Genomic DNA, 12,538 nt, shown 5'->3' with positions numbered 1-12,538 from the left:
AAGAGGTTAATATGCCCCAAAAAGGAGAATTCAAGATTTAGCCTAAATCTCGCGTTCTCGCGATCTTGTATTCTCGTGTTTTTGGTAAATAGCACTTCTTGCCAAAAGTTGACAACGCGAGAATGCGACATTTGGACATGATGCAAAATCTCGAAATCTCGCAATCTCGACTTGTCAAATTAGGCAAAAAAAACCGCGAAATCGCGAGAAAGCGAGGATGCGACATTTCATTTTCTCGCAATCTTGCGATCTCGCGTTTTAGATGCTGTCCGTGCGCATGCGTAACATCATAGGTCAAGGCGCATGCGCACGTTAGTAGTCCTTTGGTCATGCTTCTTTCATTCTCCAAGTAGCTTTTAGCAAAATTATGACTTGAGCTTGAAAATGCTATGTAATTTATATACACAAAGTCTGAGTCATCTCCTGTTGTGACAGTTTCCTATGTACTTTATATATCCACACGCAAAAGAAACGTAAGTGGTTTTAAGCAAATAGGTAACAAACACGGAACCATAAATTGATATGAGTTTTAGCATGTACTGAAGCCTGATGGTATTATCAATATTTTTGGTTGCATTTTGGAAGCCCCGAGTAAAAACGCAACATAAAAAACGAATCGCCAAAACGCACCATTTCAATGAATCGACAGATCATAAGAACACATAATCGACACATTAGTCGGGACACTGTGATCCGACGTCTCCGTTCCAACAACCTCAGATGTCTCCGGCGTGTCATCTTCTCTGATGAAAGTCGCTTTTGTGTCTCCCATGCAGACGGAAGAGTCAGAATTTGGCGGCGTAGAGGTGATCGTTTCGCTGACAGAAACGTTGTGGAAAGGGATCCATGGGGTGTACCTAGCATCATGATATGGGCAGGGATTGGACTTAATGCGAGACTTGGACCCATGTGCTTTCTGAATGTTGGTCAAGGTCGAGGACACAGCGTCACTGCTTAGCGGTATATCGACCAAGTGATCCGACCCCACGTTGTTCCATTTTTTGCGCAACATCAACAACACATTTTCCAGCAGGACAACGTTCGTCCCCATGTTGCAAGAGCTATCATGGATCTTCTGCAACAACACAACATCCGTGTTCTACCGTGGCCAGCCCTCAGCCCTTAACTGAACCCCATCAAACACTTGTGGGATGAGGTTCAAAGGCGTCTGCACAATGTGCACCCAGTCCCTACAACTGCCCATGAACTACGCACAGCTGCTCTGGATGTGTGCAGGAGGATCCCTAGGGCCTTCACAAATCGTCTGATCCACTCAATTTACAGGAGATGTGTGGCAGTGATGGTTACATCCCATTTGTAAGACATCCCATTAGTGAGACACCCATTGTAAGACAGTGGAGAAGGTGGGATTAATTAAACAAACACAGCCAGTCTACCCACTTAACAATGGTCACAGCCCATGATTAGCGGATTAATTAATAAGAGTAGGCCAACCACTCCTATGCCAGCCCTCTACAACGACGAGGTCTTGAGACATGATCTGGAGGCTGCGGCTATATTTCCCTCCTTCAGCCCAGTCGGCAGCGCCATGTACAGACACCGCAGTCACACCATCCCAAAACTCCCTAAAACCAGAGCTGAAGTCGACATTGCAGCACCCTGGAGAGAGACCCATGATGGTGAGTGGCTTCTGCTTTTTGCCGACGGTGAAGAAGACAAGATGCTGGTATTTGCAACTGATGATCAGCTTAGAGTCCTCCAGTCAGCTTCCATTGTCTAAATGGATGGTACTTTCTCTGCCTGCCCAGATCTTTGGAATCAGCTTTACATACTGCATGCACGGAAAGGAAGCATTACCTAACCCCTTGTCTATGCATTGATGCCTGATCGTCGAACTACAACTTACCAACGCCTCTTTGCTCAGTTGAAAGTCCACATCCAACAACTACTGAACCAACCATTCAACCCAGAGACATTCCAGGAGGACTTTGAAGTTGCTGCCATTAGAGCCCTCCGGACAGAGTTTCTTCCACTTTACCCAGGTGATTTGGCGGAAGACACAAGAGCTTGGTCTTGCTGTAGGATACAGAGATAACCCCCTTGTGGAACAGTGGATCTGACGAGCTGCTGCCTTGCCTCTGCTGCCTCTTCAACAGGTTCAGGATGCATGGATTGACTCCATGAACCAGTATCCCGATGTACCGAATGCTGACGAATTCAACGACTACAGAGTCACAAACTGGGTGGATTATGAAGCCAGATTCCCTCTTTCGCTGTGGAACCATCACTAGACATTCGGCCCAAGGACCAACAACAACCTGGAGGGTTTCCACAGTCGCCTCAATGCATCACTGAATCATCGTCATCCTAATCTCTACAGGTTCATCGAGATCATCAAGAAGATTGAGAAATCTGAGAAGACCAAGCTATCTCAGTTAGACCCAGGTGCAGCTCCACCAGCAAGAAAGCGTGTGTACAAGGAGATTGACAATCGACTTTCCAGACTGAAGGATCAGTTATCCTAGGGTGTCAAGACACCTCTCCAGTTCTTGGATGCTGTTGGCAAACTTCTGAAAATGGATTAAGGTTGTGTCAGTGTGACAACCTCGATGTAAACTGTGATGTGAACTGTGAACTGAACTATAAGTGGCGAATATATTAAAACAATGGATTTAAGGGATGGATGAATTAAACTGTTGAATGAAATAAAGTAAAAGAGGGTATCAAGCATCTTGAGTCATTTCTTTTGTCTATAATTAGACAAGTCTATTTCAGTATAGGGGTTAATTACCTGATTAGCATGTGCAACTAGGTATGACATTGTTGTTTTAAGGTGTCCCACAACTGGGCTGTCTTACTAATGGGAGGAGACCGCAGTGATCAATGACCCCATGTTGTTCCATTTTTTGCACAACATCAACAACACATTTTCCAGCAGGACATCGCCCGTCCCCATGTTGCCAGAGCTACCATGGCCTTTCTGCAACAAATCGACATCCGTGTTCTACCGTAGCCAGCCCTCAGCCCTGATCTGAACCTCATCAAACACTTGTCGGATGAGGTTCAAAGGCGTCTGCACAATGTGCGCCCAGTCCCTACAACTGTCGATGAACCACACACAGCTGCTCTGGGTGTGTGCAGGAGGATCTCTAGGGCCTTCACAAATCGTCTGATCCACTCAATGTACAGGAGATGTGTGGCAGTGATCAATGCTAATGGTGGTCACACCAGGTATTGACTGACATTTTGGGTATTGACCCGAAACTGTGTAAGCCCTTAACATTTGAAAAAAACAATTATGGCATATGCCTTTTAATCCATTAAACTGTCTTCAGTAAAAAAAATTGTCAATCTTGCCCTTTTAGTATTTCTTGTCTTTACTGTTGAAAATAAATAACATGTATACTGCATACTCGACTTGCGTTTCTTTTGCTTGTGAGTATATTAAAACACTCAACATGCTCAACCTAATTTAACAAAAGAAATTGTGTACATGAATGTCCAATAATAGTGAAAACATTAATGTGTCCGAAAGCTGGAAATTAAACTATCACCGTCACTGAGTGAGTGAGTAATATTGCTAAAAGTCGCATCAGCAGTATTGCAGCTATTCGCGGCTACGCTGTCAGTTACAGAAATAATCACAGGCCGTTGAGTTTCTCCATGAGGCAATATTATACATGGCTAGCATATTCATGAAAGCAAATTCTCACAGAGCAATTTGAAATACAAAATTAATTATTATATTTTCATCCGTTCCAACCTGACTACCAAAACATCCCGCTTAACATTATTTTATAGCCAAAATGGATCAAATTATCATTAAACCGCCCGCATGTTATCATAAATGAGCGGGCCACTGTCAAAGAAATAAACGACGAGTGGGGTACAATACAACACTGCAGGGAGAATAAACCATGAGGAGCGAGTGTTTTATTGTACAATAAACAACAACCACGAGTCGTTTAATGATTATATGAGATATCAACATTATGTACAGCCTCTTTAAGGATGTTGATTAAATGTACAAGGTTTAAAAATATTTACCCCTATTTAAGGTGGGTATTTCCCGCATATGCTCAAACAATCCTCAGGTCGATTACATGTACCTTTTCTCCCAATACCGATTGTCATATTGTAACCGGGTTTGTGATGGAAAATACAATTTCAAACATAGGCTACGGGTGTGAGTGTTTATTGCCCAAGTAGATAATGACATCCTGTAATGTACAAAACAATAACATTATAAAAACAATAGTACATATGAGTCATAATTATTGAGAATTGAAAAATCTTTAAAATTGTAAAGATATAAATTCCCCCCCCCCCCCCCCCCAAAAAAAAATAAATAAATTTTTTTTTAAAAATAAAACATATTTTAAGTGAGCACAAACTTTCTTTAATCACATCACAGTAACATCAATATTTTATCAGACCACCATTTGCTTCCAAACACAGTTTTATACGATTGGGCATACTTCCTATGGTAGAGGTTAGAGTCACCTCACGCTTCGTGTCCTCAACTTTTGTCAATCCCTTTTGGATCACCGACTCCTTCATGAGTCCCCACACATTTTCTATAGGATTTAAGTCCGGGCTGTAGCTAGGCCAGTCCAAAACGATCACATTGTTGTCAACCAACCACTGCCGCGCATGTCTTGCGGTGGATTTGGGGTCATTATCCTGTTGCAAAATCCAAGTATTTCCATAAAAAAATTTCAAGCGCACATGCGTATCAACAGAAATGAGGTCATGATAGATCCATGTGTAATCATACAAGTAGAGATTGCTGCAGAGCATCAATAGCTCCCCGCAATATAATGTTATGTGCAGAGGAAGGAAGTGTAAACTATGGGAGGAGAGAATTTGTGTTAAGTACAAATTGGTTGTTATTAATGTACATATCTTTGGAAAGCACAATAAAAGAAACAGTGTCTTTAATTGGTCAGCACATAGAAAACCCAGGCAAGAAAACTGGGCCTGTCAGGCAAAACTTGATATATACCCACTATTTGTACCAATAAAAAAAATCCTATATAGATAACACAACAAATGTCATTCAAAAGCATGCTTTTGCAACAAATATCAATATTTCTGGTCAAAATGTTGGTTGGGTTAAATAAAGCAAACTTTTAAAATAGTAAACACAAAAAATGTAATGAATCCACTCTAAATATACTTCAGTTCATATGTAAAAATTCACGGAATCATTAATGGATTCCCATTTATCCAGCAGCAAGTTAGGAACGTACAGTTTGGTCACGTTATCTATAAATATTGAGAATTATCTTACATATTGTAAAAACAAAGGCCATAGGTCACTTTTCTCAAAACTTCGTTTTAGTAATCACAAACTAAAAATTGAAAAAATTGTAGATATACAAAAACACCAACCCCATTTGAACAACGTCTCTGTGAAACATGTGATGTCTCAGAAGATGAACAACATTACGCACTGTCTTACATAATACAACCAAGAAAGAGAATTACAAATAATCCCCAATCATGATAAAGAATTTGGTACACTCTGTTAAAAGGAGCAGATTCTTAATACGTTTACCAACAGTTATCCAGAAACAACTTCCAAGATCTGTTAACATATCAACAATTACAAACAAATTCCTTGTACATGTATGTACAACATTACCATAGTTTTGCTCAATTCTCATATTGTTTCCATATCATTATAATACACTTGTTTTAGAAATTAAATTGTTATAATGTACCTCTTTTGAATGTTGAATGTTCCTGTGTTTTTTTAATTGTCGTTTATTGTGCATGAATTTTGTAGTTTGTGATTGTGTAATATTGCCACTGTTTCTTCATGGAATGTTCCGCAATACATATCTCATCTAAAACATCTTTGTTGCATAATAGTTTCTTACAGTTGTTTACGGGGGCATGCTGCAATTCGCTATGCAGAGTTGTGTCCCTTGGGCACGCCAGAAACCTATGACAGTGTGTTTGAATCTCGGTTCGCCCCGATTTTGTTGTCAGCAGAAAACCCTTGCTCGGTGGTGTCACCAAAGTGGTGAACGTCTAAGACCTGCATCACTTCAGACTTTCCTCCCACTTCAAGCTGACACGGAAAACTATACCCAATACCCAACTACCTCACTCACTCTTGTATATTGTTCCGTTTGGTTAACTGGGTTTGTGTTGTGATTGCTTCCGGCTTAGATTGGAAATTTGTTTAGAAGAATGTTACTATGTTCAACCCAAACATCGTGAAAATATCCTGCAACCGTATTATCCTTTTGGAAAATAATTGCAAACTTCAGACCAACCTGTTCAATTCCTATGTATCCAGAAGCAATGAACATATACGGGTGTATGATCTCTGCTGGAAGTTGTTGTTTTTTTGTCAAAGCAATAAACCATGCAGAAACGTAAACCGCCGATTGAAACGGTATGTACCATACATTACATACAGTGAAGTATTTAAAACAATGCTGTGTTCAACTATGCACAGCAAGCGCCATACATGTGATTATGAAGACAACTAATAAAGAATTTCTCATATCAAACCCGTTGTTTATTGAACAAAGTCATACTTTATAGAAGCCTGTTATTTAATCGTGTTGAACAATGTATTGCAATAGCAGTGTGAAAATCGAGTGCGCGTGACAGGCTTGGCCTAAATTCCTTCCTGGAATATACGATACATTGAAAAGGAAGTGCGCAATTGAGCTGTTTGGGTAAGGGAGATAATCACTCACTCTCAGTGATACAGCTTGAATAAGATACGATGTACAGCAATGCAAGGTCAGTGCGTGAATTTATCACTTCTATACTACGCCTATAGCTAAAGGAGATAATCGCTTAATGCGCAATAGTTTATTCTTACAAAATATAGACCGGTTAACTTTAGCGAAATGGGATCATTTTTAGCTCTTTTAAAAACAAAATGAACAAATTTCATGGGTTATCAGTATTACGAAAAGTGACTAAGTCTCAGAATAGCAAGACGATTTTGAAGTATCTCTTATTGCTGGAAAAGATAAACATCAACATTTCACGCACTTTTCACATGATTTGTATGTTTCGTTTCGGTAACTGTGTGGCTTGAAATTTCAAAGAAACCAACATGTCGACTTACATGCTCTAAAATTAACCTCGCCCGTATACTCCCCCGCCTTAAGGGCGGGGAAGAATAATGCACCCCGCTTCGTTGTTCATTGATCTTAGCGATCGTCTATAGAGATTGGGTGTAACACCCCTTTTAACAGTATTTCAGTTATATCACGGTGTGTCAGCTTAATGTGGGAGGAAAGCCCGGAGTAATGCAGGTCTCGGACGTTTACCTCTTCGATGAAACCCACGAGCACGGGTATGGTGCTGACAAACCTAGAAACATAATCGGGGCGAAGCGGGATTCGAACCCACAATCATAGGTTTCTGGCGTGCCCAAGGGACGCAACTCTGCACAGAGAAACGCGGCACCTGAGACAACTGGGCCGGGCCACCCTAACGAGTGTTGATATATTTGATGTCAGACCGCCGTCATATAGCTTGAATATTGCTGAGTGCGGCGTTAACAACAAACAAACAAATCTTTCTGAAAAATACCATTAGGCATCCATGATTATTTGACTCTTAGTTGACTCTTAGTTGTCAGACAATATTTGTCAAATTTAGTCAGTTCACAGGCAAGAAACAGAGCGTGTTCTTGACTATATTATGTTACTAGTTATATGTGTACAAATCTACATATATGTTTCTGTTTAACCAAAACACTTGGAAAATCTGCATTGAGACATTGTCAAAAGTCACGTGATTTTGGAGCAGCCATTTTGAAAAACTGTGCCATTACTTTGCAAAGCAGAAATTTCTATGAACGTTGTGGTTCATCTCGACGTTTTGACGTCAAAAGACACGAGCGTGAGATTTTATATATCACCCAACATCATTCTTCCAACTTTTTCAGTTTGTTGACAGTAATAAGCAGTGTCTTAAGTGTAAAGCCATTAGTGATATCATCTGACTGTGACGTCATGGTAAGCAATGGCATCACAATGGTCCGCAAAACATTGTGATGCAATTTCATTGCAGCTACATCTGCAATGTAGATATCGGTTGATCTCACCCAAGCGATATCTCCTGTGGGATATGTGAGTTTTGAATGATAAAACTTGATAATGCCCTCCTCATATTGCTGAACGACGGGCCATTACCACGCCCGTTGTTAGTTGACGTCATATGACGTTCAATAGTGGCGTCGTCTGGTTTGTTCTATGTCGTTTCCATATTTGTAAACGTGGGTCAGTGACATTCGATTTTCGTTAATTGCAGTAAATGTGTCAAAACCGATATTGTATAATTTAATATGATGACAAATGCTATCCGTTTGAGCTATAATCACGCTAACGCTATTTTTTAGGGCATTATCATTTGCAGAAGGTCTCGGTCTTTTCAACTGCTCTCCTTCGTCGGGCAGTTAATGGAAGGCCTCTGTATTCTGAAGAAAAATAGTGTTACCCTAATACTGTTGCCTCCTAGTTCCTGGAACAATGTATACTTATACATATCGCTAATATGTATGTGCCTACTTTCTTTACTTGATGAAATACTCCAAACACGTAGCCCTACTGAACACGCATTATGCATGTGAATCGTACCCTTCAACAGTAATCAATCAAACTCTATTAATTTATTGCGGCCTTGCCATGTACATGCTGGGCAAGTGTGTGATTTTGGCTTATGGACACAAAAGCACTAGAACGCGACATCGCAACATTGGTCAAGTGTCGCGATCTCGCGTTCTCTCTTTTTTGTGCTAATTGCCTATACAGTTATATGTTACTATTTTCAAAAACACGAGAACGCGAGATTGCGACATCGGCCAAGAGTTGCGACCTCGCATGCTTTTGTGCTGGTTGCCTATACACTTATATGTAACTATTTTCAAAAACATGAGAACGCGAGATCGCGACACTTGACCAATGTAGCAATCTAGTGTTCTCACCTTCTCGTGCGTTTTTTGCCAATTGTCTATACAGTTCTATGTAACAATTTTCAAAAACATGAGAACGTGAGAACGCGAGAACGCGAGATTGTGACATTGGTCAAGTGTCGTGATCTCGTGTTTGTGCTAATTGCCAATACAGTGATATGTCCCTTTTTTTTAAAAACACGAGAACGTGAGAATGCGAGATAGCGACACTTGACCAATGTCGCGATCTTGCGTTCTCGAGCTTTTGTGCTTATTGTCTATTCACTTATATGTAACTATTTTCAAAAACACGAGAACACCAGAGCGAGATAACGACACTTGACCAATGTCTCGATCTCGCCATCTCGTATTTTTTGGCTAAATGTCTATACAGTTATATGTATATATTTTCAAAAAGGCGAGAATGTGAGATAGCGACACTTGGCTTATGTTGAAATCTCGCGATGTCGCGTTTTTCTGCCAATTACCCATACAGTCATCTTGGGGCTCAGTCGTCTGAGTTGTCGCAATTCGTTGTGTAGAGTTGCGTCCCTTGGATGTGCCAGAAACCTACAATGGTAGGTTTCCTACCATTTTAAAGGGACACAGATCTACAGCAATGCCCCGAGACTGGTTGTTGCTTTTGTTATTGTTTTTCCCCCGTGAGTATCCGTATGATATAGCAGAAATCTAGACTAGTTCGCGACCTGTGCTGCGCCATTCGTAAGCGCATGTATCGCTTTCATTGCTAGTATTTCATTGTGGGTATATTGTTCAGCCAAAATCTATAAAGTTTCACTCGGGCAATTTGTTTAAACGGCTAAATAATCAGTTATTTTACAAATTGACTGAAAATCGGTCCTTTTGTGTTATTGTTATTACGAATTCCAAACATTATTGTGTTTTAATTTCAGCACCCAGTGACTGAAAATGATAGGATTAAAAGAAAACGAAATTCAAATACGTTTCTATAGTTTTGGCTTCTAATACTAGAGGGGCGGCCTAGTGGTTATTGCTGGAATAGTGCTAAAAGCGGGGTAAAATCAAACACACCCACTCTGATACTAGTATAACTAGTCCTCTTAAAAATCGTTAGTCAATCTGGACTTAGTTTCAGTCAATTTGTAAATTACTGAAATATTCAGACATTTTATAAATTGCCTGAGTGAATCACGTTTTACACATTGAGTGTAACATAAACACGCCTACGGGAACAAGAGGAACACAAATTATTTTATCCAATGCAACAGCTAATGAATGAAAACAAAATGCAAACATCATAATTACGACCCACCAAAGTTTTATGTATAAATTTGTGCAGCTTCCAAGTTCGAGGAATGTATCCGTGAATATTCACATATAGGAACAATATCCCATACGTCTGCAGCTGTAAAAAAACAAACTTATTCGACGTCACGTGGCTCTGTTACAATCAAATATTTTAAAACATATGTATAGCGTTCCTATACTATTATTATAACCCGTGTTCGTTTGTTTCAGATGTTTCACAAAGGTGTCAAGTCTGAACGGTCAGCTAAGATAACACATGTGACAATTATGTTCATGATGTCCATGCATATGGTTCTTTAAAAATATCCATGGAGTTAGAAAGCAATGAACAATCAATAAACGTTTTATCGGCTAATCCTTTGAACCAAGCATGTTGTTTTTTCATCGGCACTTCACGCCATTATATGGGTGTATTCCGTTTGCTTTAGTAAACCTACACATGTAAAACACTTACTTTTGACAAATCCACTGTGCAAGATAACAGTGATTTATCAATGAACGTATTTTCTGTGGAACTTTTGATGGCGAGGAATGATCCGCTTACAAAAAAGTAAATGAACTGATCACTCCTCTTGCTGGGCTGCCACGTGAATATTACATAACATACATTTCACCTCACTTCAAACCTGGATTCAGATGAAATAATTACCCCAGACACAAGACACGCCAAATGGGAACCTTTGTCAGGTAATCTGAGTGGTGCTACCACTAACTATACCTGTAATAGGTTCATTAACTGAGCTGCTATTGATGGCAACAAAGACACAGGTGTAGAGTTATGCCAGAAAACGTGGATGACAACAAGAGATAGCAATCGTATTACCCGCGCAATCCAAAATCCGAAAATGCTTTCACTGCTGGGATACCATTTTTTTTAACTATTAAACTATAACCATCTGGGGTATTTCCAAATAACAACATCCGATGAGCTTCCATCGTTTGTCCGTTTGTTTAGGCTGAAGAAATTAATTTACATGCGCCCTTTGTCTGAGATTTATAGATTACAGGTAACCAGTGATCTTGAGGACGGTAGCCCAGTCTCTTGTCACGTTCAGTTGCGTCAGTGAGCAAATCAACTCACCACAGATAGTGAGCCCCAGCTGGCAGTGTTAGACAGCCGACAAGAAGATTAGTGCCCCTTTAAACCGACAAGCCAGAACAGAACTGAGATATAAATACTGTTCAAAGCAGTGTTAAGGCAAACTCACTCACTTCTTCAGAGCCATGCCAGTCCCTCAGGCTGGATATAGGGGGTACTTTTCCAGTATAAGCATGACTGTCATTTGGATGTTAAGGCCGCAATAAATTAATAGTTACAGTTTGATTGATTTTTTAATAACATGGGAGACAGAAGGCATTTAATTTTTAACGTTTTATAATGGCGATTCACATGCATCATGGGTGTTCATGATCGAGGGCTACGTGTACGGAGTATTTCATCAGGTAAAGAAAATAGGAACACTCATATTAGCGATACTTCTATTTCTAGGAATTTCAGGGCATTAGAATAATGTAAGGCAGGATGTTTTGTTGTCAGGCGGGAGCGGATGAAAATCTATTAATTAAAGTAGCGAATATGGTATCGTATAAAAAAACATAGGACAATATCATTTTAACCGAATGCACCAAATTGGGCTGTGAGAACTTTATTTTAATGAATGTTATAGCCGTGTATAAAATTGCCTCATTGAGAAACTCACTGGCTTGTGATTATTTATGTAATTGACAGTGTAGCCGCTAATTATGGAATACTGTAAGGGACATTCTCGCTGTCAGATCGATAAGAACAAAATAACGCGTTAAAAATAAAATGCCTCCTGTCTCCCATGTTATTTAAAAATCAATCAAACGGTTACTATTAATTTATTGCGATATCTTGTTTGGTTGCAGCTATTTTGGATTTTGGTTGTGATCATTTTTTTTTCGAAAGTTTACTTTAAAGATTATATCTTGTAAGGTTGTTGACAGAAACTATTGCAAGTTTCCATTTTTTAAATATTTTTTTTGTTCTTGGTTGCATGCTAAAAGTAAAGCTTGATGGTAATATTTAATTAATATTTGGGACTACCCTTGAACCCAATTCAGTAGCGGCGATGTCCTGCAAACGCAGGCTATCTTTCGATAGAGTTGGTACAAACAAACCCTTTGAAAATTAGAACGTGGTCGAAGTCAGAAAATGATTAAGAACACCCTGTGACACTCCTGAGCAAGCAAATGTCTTAGCGACGATGTCCCGCAAGCGGTGCCTACATTTGACGGCGTCGGTACAAGAAAACCATTTGAGGATTCGTACATGGTCAAGTTGGAAATGGGTTAAGAACATCCTGGGACACCCTAGCACATGCCAATTTCGTA

The 12,538-nt window shown here is 39.8% G+C and overlaps 1 protein-coding gene across 1 annotated transcript in view; it reads left to right on the top strand.

Annotated features, from left to right (window-relative positions):
- The window catches only part of LOC124136629 (fibropellin-3-like), a 45,453-nt gene extending 34,919 nt beyond the window's left edge, over positions 1 to 10,534 (top strand). The window contains exon 6 of the mRNA XM_046502611.2: positions 10,394 to 10,534. Within this exon, the coding sequence (XP_046358567.2) occupies positions 10,394 to 10,419 (26 nt within the window). The 3' untranslated portion in view covers positions 10,420 to 10,534. The remainder of the gene's footprint in view (positions 1 to 10,393) is intronic.
- The last annotated feature ends 2,004 nt before the right edge of the window (positions 10,535 to 12,538 follow it).

This window comes from Haliotis rufescens, unplaced genomic scaffold (assembly GCF_023055435.1).
Source record: "Haliotis rufescens isolate VD_foot unplaced genomic scaffold, xgHalRufe1.0.p SCAF_12, whole genome shotgun sequence".
NCBI lineage: Eukaryota > Metazoa > Mollusca > Gastropoda > Lepetellida > Haliotidae > Haliotis > Haliotis rufescens.
This window is presented reverse-complemented; position numbering and strand designations above follow the sequence as displayed.